The following is a 20141-nucleotide window of genomic DNA, read 5'->3' as shown; positions in this document are numbered from 1 at the left end:
TTTGCACTGCAGTTACCGTTCAGTCTTTGTCAGTTTTCGCTGGCACCGTCTCCCGACGTCCGTTTAGTCATCGTCAGGGTCGCTGCCGCTGTCTGCTGAAGTCGCCTTGTCGGAAATGTCTTCCCACAGAAAGTGGTCCTCAGTGCTATCAAGGGCGTTCGAGATGCCGCATTTCTTAAAAGAGCGACTGACGAGCTCCTCTGGAATGCTGGCCCACGCATCCGCAATCCAGCCACAAAGCACCGCTGGAGAAACCCGCGTCAGCCATTCGGTAGCTGTCACTTACGGGTATCCTGTCCTCATCCACTCTTGGTAGCAGGACCCGATGCAGTCTTTGAGAGGCTTGTTGATGCAAATGTCTAGCGGTTGCAGCTGCTGGGATGTCATTCCTCCTGGCATGACAATGAGTTCAGTGCGGGGTTCGTGCAACAACTTCTTCACGGAATCGGCCAGGTGGCAGCGAAAGGCGTCCAACACGAGCACTGACGGGAATCCCCAACAGTGCTCCAGGCCGCCGACACTACACAAACTTTATCCAGTCAAGCACCAGTTGCTTTCTCCACCCACGAATGCTGCCTTCGGTAACGCCGAACTGCCGTCCTGCAGCGCAATTTCTGATGGTCTCGGCCACGGAGCAAGATAAACAGGAGCGCCGACTTCGCTCTCTCCGGCGGGCTCTTAATGTCCATAACTCGCGGAGCACAATGTAGATGGCGCAGCGAAAGGGACCTTAGCCGGCGGCGGCTAAGCGGCCGGCGTTGCCCGTGCGCCGGCGGGCGAGTTGGCGGAACGCATTCCCTCGGCTCTGTCGTCTGCTTCGGCGACGGTAGTTTTGGCCACGGACTGCCTGCTTTGGCGCCGCTTCGCGTTCATTGCGCGCCTCCTTCGCACAGTTGATTAACTTGTTCGACAGCACCTTCCGGGTAACCCGGACCCGAAGGAATTGAGTGGCCGTACGGCAAATATACGTTAAGGATTGGTTTCCATGGCGGGAAAACAAAATATAGAGACCACATACAAACATATGGCTGCTATACAAACACTACCTTTTGCGCGGTGCTTGCCGAAAATGTGGCTCCGTTTTGTAAATTTGGGAATACCAATTTGGCTCTGTTTTAACAGGTTTTACAAAAGGCGAAAGGAGTAACTGGTTCTGATCACTGGCGATTATAAAATTTCCCTCAGCTTTCTCGCAGTTCTGCAACTTGCGTCCAAAACAGAGTGCGCCTAGAACACGGGCCGGCACTTACACGCTCATCGGAAAAGAACAGAAATGCGATAACATCACCCGCGACTGCCCGCGACGTAGCAATCTGCTCAAGATCAAGTCCCTGACAGTGCGGTCTTTTCACAAGCCTTCATTTCGCGATAACTCGCCGAAAGAAAAGGTTTAACGAGCCGGTTGTTTTGCTGGTCAGTCGCTTAACGAAAAAAAAAAAAAAAAAAACGCCGGGAACCCTGGTAGGCCAAAAAATTGCAGCCATACAAATCGCAGCGTTTTATTTGGAGACCGTGGTGTTATCGACGAGATAACACGACCGTAGAGCGACAGTGAACATCGGGCGGTAAGTTGCGGCATGAGTTAACATGAAGTATGCGTTTGATATTCTTGGGTTCCTTATCAAGCTGACAGTGTTTTTGTACAGTTGATACAACAGGGCAGCCGTCCAATTCAGTCATTGGCACAGAAATGTGTCTCATTGCCGTTTACCGATGGAGACTCCGGGCGACCCTTGTAAGCGTTGTTCGTGCGCAGAAGCAGCATAAATAATTAAGCATGCGGCCGGAGAGCGGGATAACAACAGAGGGTAACCTTTCGTCGATTCGTCGTAAGCATAATCACGCTAGACTATGTTGTGGCGTTCCATATTACTCTTGCTCATTCTTTGGTGCTTCTGAAGTCGTCGTCGTTCAGTTGCGTCTTACATGTGCTGGGTTAGTACAATATTTTTAGTGGATATTCATAATGTCAGACTAAACGTTCCGGGAATAAGCGATCACCATGTATGCGGCGGCGTGTGCTTATCTGCGCCGTCTATTGCGGCCGCGCACGGGTGTTTAAAATCCGCGCGTGCACGCATGCCTCCTGCATAGTAGGACAGGCATAAGACAGACGTCGCTGCGCAAGAAAAGATGCCTCTGGGGAGAGCGAAGAAGGGAAGAGCCATGTACAGAGGCACAGCGACGAGAGTGCGAACGGAGGAGGAAGAGAGCAAAGGGAAAGCTGGGCGGCCGGCAGCGCGTGGACATTATCTGCCCGAGCAAAAGATTTTTTCTGGGCCACAGTCGGCGCTCCTCTTTATATCTTGCTCCGTGGTCTCGGCACATAAAATAACTTTTCTTTTAATTGCAGCCGAATACTGTTTTAGTGCACCCGACATCTTGATAGACTTGCGGTGAACGTGCCGAGATCCTTCGCGTAGTCAAAACAATCAAAATGGCGCCGGCTGAGAGAAGCAGCAGCCAGCTAACGCCACAGCAAGATGGCGCTCCCTCCGCTGAAACCGAAAGTGCAAATTCTAGGGGGAAAACTTTGGGATCCACATATAATACGAGGCACAAATTTAACAGAGTAAAATTTGGAAAAAAACCTCGTATTATACGCGGGTTTTTACGGTACTCTTCCCGCTCAACCCACAGCGCATGGTTATTCCGGGTGCTTATACAAAAGCTTTTCTCTTTTAACATCTACCGCGCATACCGCAAGCGCTCGGCTCTTGTGGGAGCATCGATCATTGGTGTTGCCGTGTGGGTTGACGGAAGAGCTTCTCTTTGTGATACGATTTTCTAAGCGGCGCTCGCATTTTTTTTTTTTTTGGGAGATGCAATTTTAGGGGGTCGACCTACATTCGAGTCGACTTACAATTGTGTAAATACGGTATGACAAAACGATCTCTGGATTCGGCGTGCTAGCACGTTTTCGTCACCGGCGGTGTAAATACGTGGTGTGACTGCGACGGGATGCAGAATGGGGCGTTCATGCATGGTGCCGTGGCGGAGAGCTCCTGTTTGTTCACTTTCGTTTCGGGGTTCGCGTGTTTCGGTAGAAACAAAAATTTCACCCTTCATGTTATGGTTTGTCTGACAGTTGCATTTGTGAAACGTACTGCATTTTGTTTTCTCGATGGGGCCGAACTCGGCCGCATGCTTTCATTTCACAGGCTCAGTTACAGCTGCAGAGAGCAGTGAAATCATCGCGGAGCAGACCGGCCGACCCCTGCCAGGCTGTTTCCGGCCTCCTCTGCCAGGGCCATGCGAATGCGCAGTAGCGCTGTGAAAGAGGCGGATTGCAACAAAATTGCTGAACGAAGTAGCTTTGTGCTTGACCATTAGGCACAGCTTGCGGCGACAGCGGTTGGCATGCATGAAGTTTCAGGCCCAATCACATACAGCATTTTGCATGTGTCTGGTGAATATTGTGTCTGTTGACAGTGATACATGTGGGCGCAAAGAAATTACACGGGGCATTTGCAAAGTCTACACCGTCATGATAACTCAGCATTGGAATTGGAATTGGCAAGGTGTCAAGTGCTGCAGATTGGAACGTCGAAGGTACAAAGCTATGCACACTGGAATCCCCATTTGCAACTTTCTCGGTACAGCTAAGAAATGACGTGCTGTGCAGACCATTTATAACATAACTTCATACAGTGCTGGACCACGTATAATTTGGGTTTGTGTTATCACCAGTTTGTCTCCTGTAGAACTCAATGTACAAGCGTATTGCTTAAAACCGCATCACTCAACAATTTTACAGCGTTGACCATTTACAACGTCACCGCTTATAGTGCAGGACCAGATATAACGTGCGTTTTCCTGGCCACCAGTTTGCCCCCCCACAAAACTAAATGCATAAGCATACTGCTTACAATGCGGTTGCCCAAAGCACAACACCGTTTATAGTGCGGTTTTCAGGCGGATCCGCTGATCAACCGGTGCAGCTGAGGCATCGTTTTAAGGTGGAAAAAAAAAAAAAAAGAAAGAATCAGGCAGTGCACGCTCCCTGCTCTCCTCCAACTTAAACACAGGAGGAAAAAAAAAAAAAGGACACCCTTTAGTTTGCCTGTTCCGTTAGCACTCACATGATAACCACAACTGCTCTTGCTCTTGGCGCACCTCTGAAGATAGCAAGCCCCCACGCACGCAGTAAGTTGTTTCGATTAGAACCTTGTGCAGATAAGCCATCACACTTTTTCTTTTCGAACATCTGGAGATGGTGGTGAACATCTGGAGTGTGCTCACGGACCCCAAAAGGTCAGTGAGGGCACTTCAGGGGTCTGAGAGGCCTCTTCCAAAACTCTCTTCCCCCAATAATTTTTCGTTTTTGCCAAACATCAATGGCTGCCAATCTAGAAATGTGGCTTCGCTGCATGACATGTACACATTTGTTTTTACTCCGTGCAGCGCATCCTTTAAAGTCAGGTTTTTGCACGACACTCCAGTTACGTAGAAAAGCCAGACACACAAAAGGCAGCATATAAGTGTTTGGGTGACTTTAAACTGCACAAGCACATCGTTAAACAATGTGACATGCATCAGAATAAAAGTGAGCCTGAAAGGTGAATATTGAATTTGTGTGGGCCGCTTTAGCTGCACTTGGTGCAAACTGCTTGACATTATAACACGAATCAGCCATATTCATTGTGGAGTTCCCTATCCACAAGGGGTCCCCAGCACACTCATGGTTAACCCTTTCAGGGCCACGGACGTACATATACGTCCTCTGCAAACACCTTCAAAATGGTCAATAACGTATATGTATGTCATCGCTTAAGTGTTTAAAAAGCGCGCCTTTTTCGCCAACTCCTCTTGCTTGGCATGTGCTGCCACACTGCGGAAATACGCCAAATTATTTTCTTGCGCCGATGGCTCTTCTTTTTATTTTTTTATAATTTACTTCAGCGGTGCGCCGGCTATCCCTTGCGCATCCGGTATCGCCCACCAGGCACCCGGGCGCCTCTCGCTTCTTGCGCCTGCCACGGACCAAGGGCGCTTGCGAAACTGATGAAGCTCTTCTCTCGTTTTTTTTTTTTATTATTTTATTTTTATAGGAGCGGTGCGCTGTCTATCGCTCGCGCATCCGGCCGTGCGCCTGTGCGCAGTGGCTGGTTTCGGTATCGTCCTCCGGGCGCTTCCCGCTTTTTGCGCCTGCGAAACTGATGTCTATCTGATTTTGATTCACTCAAAAGGTGCCAGCTTGTTACTCTCACGTTTTTATTTAGAATTTTTCTTGTGTTACTCATGAATAAACCACATGTACGTAAAAAAAATTACGATAATTTTTTCTCGAAATAGATTCATCCGAATAATTTAAATCAGCAATAACAAAAATCGACCCTGGGGGGTCGCATTTGGCGAAAAAATTTGACCCTCAAAGGGTTAAGAACCACAGTTCTAGGCACTAAGAAATGCAGACGTGCTTTCTCAAAACACAAACAGTAAGTTAAAGCTGCACTCGCAGTTTGCAAGACAGGGCAGCAGTGTCTGATGTGGAAAAAGAAAAAGACGAAACAAAGACTGTGCCTCTTTTTTAGTGGCGTTCGTTTGATAAACAACGAATGACTGAAAGGTATGTTGCGATGTGGCTGGATTCGCGCATGATTTCTTTATAGTGCAGTACAGCTTATAGTATGGTCTTTTGTAGCTCCCGTAACATACGTTGTAAGCAGTCTACACTGTACTAGTTATGGTGTAGTTTCTTTGAGGTGCCACTGATAGACTAAAGCTGCTGGCACATTTGTTTCAGGTCTGTAAAGGGAAAAAAAAAAAAAAAAACCTGCATGGAATTATCAGCCATGCAACGCAGTGCATGCCCCCCTTTCTCCTCTACCTTGGCTATGGAAAGGAAAAAATAAGGCTCCCTTTCGTTCGCACATCCTGTTTGGAGTCGCGAGACAACCAAAACTGCTCTTTCTGTTGGTGCACCTCTAAAGGCAGTGACCCCACACCACGAGTTGTCACTACCATAATGTTGTGTAGATGAGCAACTGTCTTCCGTATTGGCATCAAACAAGGTAGGTTGTAAAAATAATCAAAGCCTGGTATTCTGATCCCTTTGTAACAGTGGTATCGTCTAGGCTTCTGCAGCTATGGCATCCATTCTTCCAAACGCCAAAAAACAGCAAATTTGCCCCCTCAAAACAGCAACAACAAAAAAGTGTAAGCTGTGATTGAAAAAAAAATATTCTGCAGCAGCAGGAGTAAAAAAACAAATTTGAAATAAACCCCATGCCCGTATTGTTAAGCTGGTGTCAAGGCCAATCCCCTGAGAGGGGACGCACCAAAACCCCCTGAAAAGAAAACATGGGCCGGGAATTTGAAATGCGCATCAAGAACGCACCAATCCACGAACACCATGACAAAACCCCACGGCAGCATGACCAAATATGGTAGCAAACTGGGGAGCCAATCCGAGAACACTGCGAAGCAGCCAATTGGCATTGAGACCAACTATGGAAATGAAAAAGAAGAGAGCCAATCAGAGTGTGCCGCGATTGAGACCGGAGGGTATATAAACGGGGACCGCAAGCGAGGAGTGCGAGGAGAGGGGAGGCAAGAAACGAGGAGGTGGAAGGAGCACGTGAGCTTCAAGGAACGAGCCAGAGGGATGCGGCCAGGCCACCAACTATGCCTACCATGCCCGGGCAGGAGCAGGCTGACCTTGCATCGGCTGCGGCGTCCTAGCCACACCACCAACCTACGCATTGGTGGCCCCCGTGGCAACGGTCGGGCACCTGTGGCCAGCGTCCACGCTCCATTGACCTTCGCTTCAATGGCCCCGCAAGACTACATTCGGGATCCTCCTGGGTACCTCCGGCAGCAGCGGCTGCCACAAGGGTCGCTATCGAGGAACTACTTCAGGACGCGTGGTGCCAACGCCGTCCACACAACGACCGAGTGCAGCGACACCGGCATCAAAACAAGACGATCACAGCTAACGCCGCGTCGCGGCCATGCAATGGGTGCGCCACGTCAGCGCCGATGACTGGGGTAGGCCAGTCCAATAGGGACACGTTCGTATAGGACACAACTAGGGACTAGTTTTTGTAGAGAGAGTACAGGAGACATGATGATTAGTTAGTAATGTGTGGACAGAGGTCCTTGGTTTGATTGTATAGGAACTTTATTGTAGCGACTTTTTGGTTTGGTTGATAATTAGATGTGACGCTGAGAGCATCTCATGTCGGCAACCCTGTCCTTCCTGCGTGCGTCCGCCGTCGTCGTCGGCGTCCGCACAGCTGCGTCTCTCCTCCACTCTCCCCCTCTCCTCTCCGATAGCGAAGACTCTCTCGCGAGGGGCATTGGAGTGGATTCGATTGGCTTGGCTTGGATTTGGATTGGATTAAAGTGGATTGTGTTGGATGGAACCCCCTTCAGTGTCGCATTACACCAGGGATCCCGCGAGGGGAGGTGGGCGTAAGTTTTTGTGTCGTTATGTTTAGTTAGGGTTTCATTGTTGATCGGTTTTGTGCCGTGTTTGCTTGAGTGGTTTGCTTGAGGATTCTACGCGTGCGTGCACTAAATGAGCATTTGGGTAAACAAACCAATGGCTGTCCCGCGTCCATTGCTCTATTCTTGAGCCTGACCTGCCCATAATTTTCCCCACAACTTTCACTTATCTCAAGCAGAGAAGTTTTAGCCTACAGAAGGAAACCGTTTTTCTCGGACTCACCTGGCATGCCCACTGTTTCTGACAGTCCCTTGTAAAGGGTTTTCTTGGAGATCATCTTTAGCTTGTCCTTGAGCTCGCCACGCTCTGTCTCCAGAGCATCAATGTCAGCTTGCAGGTGGTCCATGGTCTCTTCAAATTCTCTGCAATTTATCAAGCCACATTCTGTTAAAAAAAAACAACCCTTGATGCCATCAATCAGTAGTAGAAGGATAGCAGTTTGATTTCAAACTACTACGTGCCCGACACGAATACAAAGCGATTTAGAAAGGTTTGACTGCCCATCAAAATGACAACAGGGGAACACGTTCCTTGAGTTACTTGAAACAAATGCATAGAAGGTCAACGCCCAACACAGCTTGGCTGACAGGCAGCAAGAACAAGGGTGAACTTATGCCATGCACTGATTGTATGCTGCTCCACTGCCCAATCCGCGGGCCAAGGATGCTTTGCTCCTATCGACTCAGCACTCCAGAACAACTACTACTTCAGCTATTCCTATCTGAATAAACTTACAGAAAATTTATTTCCTGGGTACGCGACAGTCACACTTCTTGTCGTGCTGCATCCTCTGGCCAGCACCAAGACGCACTTCACATTTGTGGTCAAGGTTCCGGATCGAAGTAGTGAAGAGCGGAAGTTGGTTCATGACCCTTTTCATGGCAGCAAGGAGTGCAAGTAGGCACGCAACTGTGCCTATCTGTGCTGTTTACTATTTTTTTCTGCCTTTGTCTGAGACGTGGTCGATTCTACAGTACAATTCTTTATCTGATCAAAACTGCATCAACTAGCCCAAACCAGAGTCTCAATGCAGGACAATAGTATGTCACTAATATTCAAAATAAAGGGCTATAATAATTTTTCTGTAGTGCTTCGAAAGTGAAGTGCAAATGCCAGAACGTGTCTTCCCATCACCAAATATTGTAGTATGACAACTCACGGCGTTAGGAGCAATTAAAGGAAACCTTCATTACGGAAAAAAAAAAAAAGCGAAAGAAAAGTGCTATGCTAGCCGCCTTCACGCATAGTATATATAATATGCCTGCACACTTTCCCGTGCCATGCACACAGCTCACAGGATTACCCTCCAGCCCCCTTCCAACAAGCGCAGTCAGCTGCTGGTCTCTTATCTCCACCAGGTTTGCTCCCAAGCGAGAATGCTGCATACGAACATGTACATCACATGCTCTGGAAATGCCTCACCTATGCTGATCTCTCACACAGGATGTCCCGTAGCCGTTTGCCCTCCAAAAAAGATGACGCCCATACAATCGTCACTCGGGGCAGCTCACTGTCTGAAGGCTCAATGTCAACCTGGCTCCCTCAGGTGTAAGAATGTCATGGCAAAATCACAAGCAGCTCTTCAGACATTGCCGCGTTCTCAAATCTATGAAAAGGCATTTCGCCACACAGAGCGCAAGCACATCAGCCAAACGTTTTTGCGATAAGTACAAACCACTTGTAAACTTGCGATGAGTGAACAAGGACGACTTTTGCGTACTTTTCCTTCTTGCGGAGCCGCATCTTCGCCTCGTCCAGTTGTCGCTGAACCTTCTCCACTCTCTCGTCGCTGTCCCGGGTCAGCACCTCGAGCTTCTTCTCTGCCATGTCCTTGCGAACGTTCATTTCACTGCACTCCTCACTCTGCAAGCAACAGTAGCGAGCAGTGCCTTAGCCAAGCCGCCCGCAAGCAAGCACAAGTCCTGCAGTTACATCTGACTGTACACATCCAAACCACCACCTGTGCATGTGTTTTTCAGTTGAGCAAGGCCCCTGGCTGCAAGCAAACCTCTGAATCCCTCAGAGCAAATTATATATCGTGCATATACTATTCCCTATCCACTATTCCACCTTGCGGCATGCGGAAGAATTCGTTGTTGTGAGTAGATAACACAGCCGGGCCCATTGAAAGAGAACTGCTTTCCACATAAGCTTTTATTTTTTCTCTGTCGTTGTGGGTAGTGGGCAGTAGGAATCTTGCGTCTGAGCCAAAAGATTACCCTCTTGAGCATTCTTTATTTTGGTGTTGCCTTTGCATGGGCCACAGGATGTATTTGAAAGGCTTTGTTTAGGGTCGAGCAAGTACAGTAATCATTTCACGCAGGGTGCTTATTGTCCTTTGGCAGAAGAGCTGCTTAATAGGTAATTGACACTCTTAAATCAGTTGCACAACATCGCTAAATGATTGGCAGTCAGCAACGAATTGACTTGAAATCCTTTATGGTAGCGGAAATTTTATTGAAATGGGATTTTTTGTTGCGGGGTCTGACTGTATTATACGAGACAAAATAGCCGTGTTCAATTAAAAATTTGGCCCCAATGATTTGGCCTAAAAATGTTACGTCAGTTTAAACTTAGCTTCATTAAAAAAAAGAAACATGCATAATTTGTGTGCAGAATGTGCAAAATTTCAAGTGCACGGTAAAAGTAACAGATGCGGCCTTTCAAGTGTAGACAGAAAAGCCGCATAAGGCTGGGGTGTGTAGTTGCACTCCAGCTGAGCTCCTTGACACATGTTGGCAAAGAAGGCAACCAGTTGACCAACACGGGTCCCCCCTTTGGCCAACCATAGCGTCTACAGGGAGAGAGACCCGCACACACCTTGATCTTGAGGGCCTTCTTGAGGGCCACTATGTCATTCTCCCGGGCCTCGAGGCTGGCCCGCACCGCCTCGAGGTCGCGTGCCTGCTGGCGTGCCGCCTGCGCCCGCAGCTGGATCGGGGCCACAGGCTTGGGCTGGGGCTCCTCGGGATGCACCGCCTCAGCCAGCCGGTCCACAGCGCCCACGGCCGCGGCTAGGGCCTCACGCAGGCAGTCGGGACCCTGCACCACCCCCACCGCCCGCCCACACACAGGGCCTGAGGAGAGGACAATGCACGCCCACGCACAAACCACAAGAGCGTGGCCACACTAGCACAGCCCAGTGCCACTGAGGGGAGCGTCAGTACCTACACCGGGAATTTCGCTACATAGAGGAGCCCCTACTGCGAGAGTACTAGTGCATAGTGGAGTTACCACACCTAACAACTGGGAAGAAAAAACCAAAAGGAAATATGTCGTGCGTGTTCTACACAAAACATTATAAAAATTTACAACAGAGCTCGCCACAAGCTATACAGTTAAACGTCGATATAACTAACTCGTACTTGGGGCCGCAAATTTCGTTAAATCGAGAATTTCGTTGGGGTTCCAAAACCTTGGCCATCGCCAGGAAACAACTGCTGTGTAGTTACCTCTCCACTTAAAGTGAAATTTGTACTACAACTGGCCGCGAAAATTGTGTGAATTAAGAGTTTCAACACTTGGGCAATGGAATTCGGATAGCCGACGGTAGTTCATGTGTCGTTGTAAAACCGGTGCTTTTTCCGCAATGCCTCTTTAATTACGATAGCAGACTAGGTTTCTATGTTTTCTTTTTTTTCATTTCGATCACTCCTAAACGCCGCTGTTAGTCAATTGAACCCGCGTCCATGCTCCGTGAACTTCACCCCGGCGATCAATTGAACCCGCGTCCATGCTCCGTGAACTTCACCCCGGCGAGGTGCTCGTTCGAAGTTAAGCCTCTTTTCGTCCGTTCAGTGGTAGGCTAAGGCGTGGCGTTGAGGGGTGCGGCAGGCCAACAGCGGAAGGCTGCTATAAAACTTTCGAAAGCCTTTTTTATGTACAAAGGCTCTGCAGTATGGGCACGTGATGCAACCACGACACTTGAGATAAAGCCATGATTGTGAATTGAGCGGAGTACGCGCGGACCACTTCACTGTGGGGAGCAGCGCTTACGTGCTTCCGCTAAAGTGGAAAGCTTACATTAAATATCTTCGGCCAAATTCGATTAAGCAATTACGTTTATGCCCACTGAGCCCTAAAGAAACCAATTTCTCCGCACCGCAGCTGTCTAATGAACGCTGGTGCACCGAAGATGACCACATTCAAAGAGAGCAATTTATTGCCACCAGCACTTGATGTTCAAGCCGTAGTGAAGAAGTCCGTAAGCAGCGCTTGGCATTTCTTGACCAGGGTGGGCTTTACGTGACACTTGTATGCTGACAGCCCTAACAAGGCTTGCTCTTTAACATTCGTGTGCGCCTGCGTGCCTCCGCAGAACGTCGATGGCATCCATCACTTCGGTGGCCGTCGGTTTCACCGATACTTCCTCAGGCTCTTGTTCGGAACACTTTTCTTTCCCTTGGAGAGCTCATGCTGCTTACAAGACTCACCTAATGATGCCCGAACAAAATATTAATGTGGTTATCAGTGAGCACAACCTAGAGCAGCAGCACCGTGAGCAAGGACGTGTAGAAAAAAAGCTTGAAGTAGGCTTCGGCAGCCTAAGCATACAGGGCGCTGGCGTAGGCAATGATGGAGACGTCAAATGGTGGCCGCACTATTAAACCGTCCATGACCGCTAACGGTTCGAGCAGCTTCTTTCATCGCTTTTAAAGGAGCCATGAAGACAGAATACAAGTTTGTTTTATTCGAAAGATTTCGCGTTTTATAGCGCCCCCAGCGCTTGTCCGGCAGCAAATGATGCCGTATTCACTGAGAAATTGATCCATTTAGGTTAAAATTTTCATTCTCCCGCCAAATCGTAGGTTTTCGTAGTCACAAATGACGTCAGAAGCGCGTGTATTCAAGCGAACTTCCACTGCATCATTCAGGTTTGCGGCCTTGCTGTCCATCAGCCCTCCCAGATGGCGCTGCTATAGTCATCCACGAACCGTTGTCCGCCGTTGCTTTGCTTTTGAGCGTATGTGCACCTGGCTTGTTTTTGTTACTGTAGAAAGTAATCGCATCGTGAAACCTGGGGTATCCTCGACAAACAGGGTCTCACGTAAGACAACGCCACTTACGCCAATCGGCCAATGTCCTGTAAAACAACTTCAAAGCGGCGGAGTGCTGTGCAGCTAAAACAAGCATAGTGCGCCCAGTACCAACAGCAGTGTGCATCGGTACTTCTATGCTTATGCGCGCTTTTGTAACTTTCATTGTTTACCGCACCATTCTTACTGCTGCAAAATGAATATGCATTACACTTAAGCGCAAACAGTTCGTTCGGAAAGTCTATAAGCCGTGCCTAATTTGCATTTACTTTTTCCGTCCTCAGCCAATTGCACAGCTGAGCTCATGTGACATCATAGGTTCTGTTGCGGGAAATCAGCTAGAGGGTCGCATGGCCATTCCGTTTTTTCCTAGTTATGTAGCTTATTTGAGCGAAGTGCGCGTTAACGGTGGTGTCAGTATGATTCTATCGAGGCAATCTTTCGAATGAACCGAATTTGTGTTTTGTCCTCATGGCTCCTTTAATTGTTGTCAACCGCAGATTTCACCGCTTTTCTTTCATTTTAGCCTTTTAAAAGTCAATGCGAGTACCGAATGTTTTCAATGTACGCTCTGAGAGGCAAAATAAAACGTGCCTCGACCAGGATTTCGCTCTTCCTTTCTTGCCGTGACTTCGTTAAATCGGAAGCGTCGCACGAAATTACTTCGTAAAATCAAGATAAAATTACGTGCATTTAGCAAAATTTTGATTGAAAACTTGAAAAAATTTGTTATATCGCGAATTTCGTTAAATTGAGGTTCGTTATATCGAGGTTCAACTGTATAATGTACACAGAGGAAGTAGAGAGAGAGAGACTCTTTATTACAGAGAAAGCAGAGACCTTTGCCAGCATGAATTCGCTGACATGCTACTCTGCGGGGAAGGGGGGAGAAGGAAACAAAGGAAGAAGGTGGAAGAAGAAGAGTAGAAGACAAAAGATAAGAATAAAAAAAAAGAATAAAAATTAAAAATGAATAGAGTCCTGTTTAAGGGTGCTGAGTAAAAAACTTGACTGCACACGCTATGGAGATGGCTACAGTGTTGTAGCGACGCCAATGTCCTCGAGGTACTCAAATAATGCAGACAGGGCTTTGCGCTGGGAGGATGGTGAGTGGAATGGTCCAAGCATCAAGCTTAGCGTTATTGGTCCAGGTTGGAGACATTCAATTCTTTGCTGTAAACGGGCCCTTGATTCAGCATAAGCAGAGCACTCCAGTAGTATATGTTCGATGGTTTCGGGCGAGCCACAGTTGTCACAGTATGGGTTGGAAGTCTGGCCTATACGATGAAGGAACGAATTTGTAAATGCTGCATTAAGGCGCAGTCGATGGTAGTGTCTCCAGTCGGCGAGGTAGTCGTTCCGGAAGCCTCATTCTCATGTACGGGTCTATGCAATATAGAAAGGCCTGATGAAACTCCGGAAGGGACCATAAGCGGTTTCTCTCAGCCAAAACTACTACCTTAGTCATGGCTGAGGCATCATTTTTCGTGAAAAAAATCCTTCTTGGTGTTCTCAATTCTAGGCCCCTGCGGGCAGCCTCATCCGCTTTCTAGTTACCCAATATGCCACAGTGGCCTGGGAGCCACTGTAGTGTCACACGATGTCCAGAGACGAATGCGAGATGGTGGAGATACTTCACTTCTCGCTGGGCATGTTCATGAAGGCTGAAACAGCTAGCGCGTTGCAGGGTCTGAAGAGCTGCCTTCGAATTGCAAAAAATGGTCCACTGTGTCGACGGCTGGCGAAGAATGTATCGGATGGCTTCTTTTATCCCATGAAGCTCAGCCGACGTGCAGAGGAAGTAAAAAAACAAAGAAAAGGCTGAAATTTGGCTAACGAAAAGGTCAAAAAGGCAAACATAAAATGTCGCAACCAATGCCTACAACTAAGATGATAACACTGAAATGCGAAGAAAAGAAATGCAGAGGGAAGTCATATTAAAGAATTCTAACAGCTTAAGGAAGGGTTAAGTATTAGGTACCTCGCACATCATCTTAAAATCTTCTGGCATTTGCTTCAATGACAATGTAGGATGGCAGGTTATTCCAATCTATTGTGGTATGAGGTATGAATCACTTTGCACAGGAGAGTGAATAGCGCATGAGGCATTAACTTTACTGCTGTCACACTAAAATGTCATAAGAAGTTAGACAAGAAAAAATGAAGGAAAAAGAATGGTTCTGCAAGGACTCAATGCAATCCATTTAGTCCCATGTGGTAGACGGATACTCAAATTTAGGGCACATAAGCCACATGGAGACATTCTATCTGGGCCCATTTCTTATGGGACTCCTTATGCAGGTGAAATTTTCTGCAAGATCATTTTTGCTATTACCTTTCTCTTCCAAGTGGCAGGTAAGGGGGGGGGGGGGGGGGAGGATTTCTTTCCCTAAACCCTACACGGGTTGGCATTCTGAGTTTGCAAGCATGTCAAAAGCACCAGTTTTGAGCCACATTACAGCATGTGTAAACATATGCTGGGCAAGCTGTATGTGCCTGTTACTACTTCTGGTGTCCCATTTGACTTGAGCTGTTCTACAGTTTCAGGATGCGGGTTCGATTCCCGGCCACGGCGGCCGCTTTTCTGATGGAGGCGAAAAGCAGAAATGCCCGTGTGTTCGAGATTTTGGGGCACATTAAAAATCCCCAGGCGGTCAAAATTAATCCGAAGCCCAGCACGCCTCATCGCCTGTGTAGTGTTCGGGCGTTAAACCTCATAATAAATCAATCAATCATATGTACAGTTTCCCTTAAGTGCGCTCAAAACTGACATTTCCGGAATGAATGCAGACTCGTAATGCCACCCCTTGTGCATTGCACTGCATGTGATGACTGTGATCAGCCTTCTGCGATGATTTCCCGGTACTAGTGCAACGACGATGTTATTGACAGCCTCCAACATCTGCCGATCAGAAGCCTTATAGCAAGCACAAGAAAGCAGGCCACAAGTTATGTTCAGCCGGGCGGAAGAGTACAGGCAGCCAGAGTGCTGAAACACAGCCGCCCCTTGACGAGGAAGTGTGCCTCCTTACCTGGTCCTCCTTCCCGTACACGCGGTCGGTGGCCTCGTGTGCCAGCTCCTTGAGCTTGTCCAGGGGTGGCAGCGGTTCATGCTCGGTGCGGGCAGCCACGGCACGCTGCAGGGCGCAGGCTGCCTGCACCACCTGACCCAGGCTGCGCACCTCGGCCTCCAGCTGCTCCCGTGCCTCGGCTCCCAGGGACACGGGCCCGTCGTCGGGGGGCATCCGGCGACGCACCTTGCGCACCGCTGGCCATGCACGCAACACCCGACCCTTAAAAACAGCATCTCCACTCTAGGGGCCCCACACAAGTCACTCGGGAACAAACAAACGGCCAGGATGAGTTTAAGCATTACCACACTGCACAAGTTGGTCACTCCAAGTACAAATTCAGCTTGTGACGCCAAGGCCGGAAAAGTGACTTAGTCGCCAGTCAAACATCAAGCCTGTAAGCCACGAATTCCATCTCAAAATCCAAATGCCCAAGCTACTCCAATCAAGGGCAGGCACTATGAGTGGACGCAAAATGGGTGCCAAGTAAAGACGTGCTAGATGGAGACATAGCTCCAGCCCAGCAAAGCCTCACCCACGTCTTGGATGCCCCCATTCAAGGCTGATTGGAAGCGCTCTCCTTGTCTGAACCGATATCTGACGACTTGGTGTTACCTTTCGACTTTCAGCTAAAGTTGTTATCGCAGAAGTAAGCTGTGGGTGAAGTGGAAGCATGAGCGGCGTGCTTGTTTCGAGGAACAGTAGCGGGCAATGGAGGCTCCGTGGCAAACAAGCTTGCAGTTAGGTAACTGCGTGGTAGCGCCAAAGACGAATTTTGAAATGCAAGAACGAAACCGAAACTGCTGGAAACTGGCTGTGAATGCCAGGTCCACAAGCAGGGGACCTTCAGAAATAAGCCTTGGCAGAATAAAGCTACCCTTTCTCCGAACCAAAAATCACTAGTGAATAGCTGGTGTCACTTTCAGGTAATCATCACTTCTCGACGCTTTTGGATTACAAGGCTAACAATTTAATTTGTTATTCGACTTACTAGGAGCCTTTTGATTAAAAAAATTATGGTAATGCAGCCTAACCATGAGCGGCATGCTTTTTTGTCAAGTGACAAGTGAAAAAACCATGCCCTTTTTCTCAAGAACACAGGCACCTCAGCTTACAAGAAACGCCGTCAAAAATCTCATTGTCGCCGGAGTGGGAAAATTTAAACTGATTCTAAAAGTGTAGTGCCTAGACTAACTACTGGGGTGCACTGGGTGTATGAGAAACGACTACAATATGTAGAAATAGGCAATATAAAGCATCGATCACTGGCGATCGATTTGAATAGGCGTGGTAACGAAAGGGCATCTTGTTCCTTTTGCCACGTCCTGCCGGAGATATTGCTTGCCGCTCAGGCGTTCACCATGGTAGGCTATTGACTTTGCTAATTGCGCACCGATGCTTTTCCAAAACGAAACTGAAAGCATGATGGCTGACGAGCGTGAGGGAAGCAGCCCACCTCGCAGTGTATAAAATCTGTTGTTTGCGTTTTTTAAATTACGTCAGCTCATGGAAAGCTTTGATTTACATTTATTTTACGTTCTAAACCACTTTGCAACTGTTTATTTTAGGAAAAACATTTCTAGATGCTTCTCCAATGAGCTCTCGCCGTGCACAAATATTGTGACGTCACAAACTGTAGTACCCGAAAGCATGCGGGGCGCCAGCACCTGTTTTCACATTTCTAGCATTCTCTGCCTTATTAAACAACCGCGAGTTGCCAGAATGGTGAATTTAGATTCTCGGCACCTTAATCTATTGATACAGGCCCATTTGTTTCTGCCCTTTAGTGTCCCTTTAACGAGAGTCAGCTGTAGTAAAAAAACAGATTGCAAACCAATGTCATTCCTGTGCAACACGTTGGGAGAATGAGCGTCAGGAACGTTCGCAGAAGAAATAACTGGAATAACTACGGTGAGGTGAAGTGATGAAGTGAGCGAGAGGACCACCGAGAAATTTGTCACTTCGAGTCATAAAAGAATCCAGCCGCGAATGGGATGTGAGTGTGGCATGCAGACTGCAAGTTGGACAACTCGAGTCAATTCTGAATCAAAAAAGCAGCCATTAAACATGTGTATTAGTTGCCCCATTCCTGCAATGAATGCTTTTTCACAGTCTTCAGTGTCCCTTTAAACAACTTTCTCTCCTCCAAATATTTTTTCACACGAGTGGCAACCCATTTTCCCCATAATTTTTTTTTTTTCCCCCTCACATAGCTTGCACCCTCGCCATAAGCATGCGTCACCTAATGCTGCTGATGAAGTTACCAAAGTTGGGCACAATGCTGATGAGAACTGAATTTGGGCTGCCACAACAGTGGAAATGCTGCGTTGTTATGCACCTCGGTTTTTGATGTGTCACGTGTTTTCACTGACTACAAAAAACTGAAATTTCAAATAACTTGCTTATATCCGATTGAACCCATTGGGTTAATTCATTTTCATGTAATTTACGCCCTTGCGTATACGTAAGCATACATTCTTTGCTTATTTCAAAAAAATATTTTTGCTCCCAAAGACGACCAATAAATGCAATATAATTCCCCGACATTTCCCTGATTTTTTCAGACTTGCTCGATTCCTTGAGAATAACTGTTTTCCCCGTTGGTTGACACTGTACCTCTGTCATTGATAGCTATAACTTCTTGCTGGTTTCAATGAACAGGAAAAGGGAAATTTAACCAAAACAGAAAAATGACAAAAGTAAAAACTTCTGTGAAAAAAAAAAAAAAACATCCCCAGGACAGCCAAATAAAAACTAAAATGACAGTTTGCCCATATAGGACACAATATGGTCAACCTGAGCCATTTAATGTTTTAGAGGATAAAATGTGAACCTGGCTATATAAAAAAACAGTATCAACAAGAATGTCACAAAGCCACATAGCAAATAACAATCGGACACAGAATTCACGAACAATCTACATAGCTTGCAAGCTAAGCACGTACAAAGAGCTGATACTGATCATACTGTATTGCCCTCAACTTTCCTCACAAGGGTGTGGCTATAAAAGCATCTTACCAATGCATAGTTTCATTCCTCTACCCAATCAAAAGCATTTTTCTAGCTCCTGTACGAGATAGTTCCTCCAAGGAAACTTTTTCTGGAAAGCTGGTGCAGTAGACTCACGATAATACGAGCCCAAATAGACTAGAAAATCTGTTCGCATTATTGGAAATCCAGTTCAAGTGCCCATTCTTAGAAGTAAGCTCATTAACAATAGAGTAGAAATGTTTTAGGGAGGTTTAACACGCCGAAGCTACACCTACCGTACTGTAGGGAAGAGCTCTGGATGAATTTTGACCTCCTGGGGATTTTTAACATGTGCCGAAATCTCGACACACTCATTTTTGCTTTTCGCCTCCACCTGAAAAGTGAATGCCGTGGCTGGGAACTGAATCCACGTACTTGGGCTCAGCAGCACAACGCCTTCAGCCACTGCCGCAGTGGGTAGACTGGACACATTAAATGACTGTTTCAACTGTGCATTCCTCTTAACTGCATTCACGTAATGGCAAGGTCTGCCCCAATCTGTCCTACCGACTGACGCACAGCCATTGGGGGGGTTGGCCCGGCAACGGTGCCCGAGAGCGTACCCTGAACTAGCTCGGCAGCCGAGGCGAGCGAGGCATCAAGCAGGGCGGCCAGGTCCCCGCCCTGGGCGCCCAGCACGTGGCGCACAAAGCCCAGGGCGCACTGGACCGCCTCGCAGGCCAGGGAGAGGCAGCGCAGGCCCTGGGACAGCAGCTGCCGCTCATCCTGCCGCTCGCCCGACAGGTGCACCGCGTACAGGCTTTGGAAGTACGACAGCGCCCGCTCCAGGTTGCCCAGCGACACGTTCTCGTCCAGCTGCACAGGCACACCGGGGTGCAAAGGGATCGGCACTAGTCTGTTGTGAACGCACGGACACGAGCAGAGGGACAAACACTGCAGATGCCATCCCTGCATGTGCACCAGGGTGCTCCATGTTCCTCTGTTCTGGCAGTTTTGTCAGAAGGAGATCAAAGACCAACTGCCATCTTCCGTTAAATTTGCGCAAGTTCCCCTTCTCCCCGCTATCGTCACCAAGTCCTTACATCTTTTATTCACAATGACCTTAAATGCAAGCACTGAAATTAGCTCTGCAGCAATCAATGTCACCTGGCAGGGAGTTGCTGAATGAGGCTCGTTATCAAATATGTAACGTAGGCTTGGCAACTTTTCCTGGAGACCTGTTTATTTCACAAAATTATCTGTTGGTTATTCGATGCAGAAAAAAGGTCTCTGGAAGCTCTTCTGTGCCGCATCATTGTATAGAAGCATAGCCATGAGTGCATCAGCTTTAGTGTGTTCCCCAAATGTGGCAAGCAGCCTCTTTCCTGACAAAATGCCCCTTAGGAAGCTAAGGAGCGAGTTTGCTCACAATGGCATTATGAAGCGTCTACTTCCCGTGGTGCATAAATAAACTCCCAAGTGGCAACCATTTCCCACCAAAAGAAAGAGCGGGCAGGTATGAGGACACGAATTCATGACAAGGCTGTGCCTTGGCAGCTTGCAGTGCGGTTCTTCACTTCAATATTTATATGAATCACATTAATTAATGACATT

At 47.8% G+C, this 20141-nt stretch overlaps 1 protein-coding gene across 2 annotated transcripts in view; it reads right to left on the bottom strand.

Moving 5' to 3' along the window:
• The window catches only part of Dctn1-p150 (dynactin subunit 1), a 33964-nt gene that overhangs the window by 6422 nt on the left and 7401 nt on the right, over positions 1-20141 (bottom strand). For both annotated transcript variants that reach the window (XM_077687638.1, XM_077687637.1), the window contains exons 4-8: positions 19151-19403; positions 15519-15754; positions 10271-10492; positions 9171-9313; positions 7673-7812 (exon numbers count right to left, since the gene is read on the bottom strand). In XM_077687638.1, the coding sequence (XP_077543764.1) occupies positions 7673-7812; positions 9171-9313; positions 10271-10492; positions 15519-15754; positions 19151-19403 (994 nt within the window). The remainder of the gene's footprint in view (positions 1-7672; positions 7813-9170; positions 9314-10270; positions 10493-15518; positions 15755-19150; positions 19404-20141) is intronic.

The sequence above is a fragment of the Haemaphysalis longicornis genome, unplaced genomic scaffold (genome assembly GCF_048455015.1).
Source record: "Haemaphysalis longicornis isolate Haplotype H1 unplaced genomic scaffold, Haemaphysalis longicornis Haplotype H1 scaffold_1, whole genome shotgun sequence".
Lineage (NCBI taxonomy): Eukaryota > Metazoa > Arthropoda > Arachnida > Ixodida > Ixodidae > Haemaphysalis > Haemaphysalis longicornis.
This window is presented reverse-complemented; position numbering and strand designations above follow the sequence as displayed.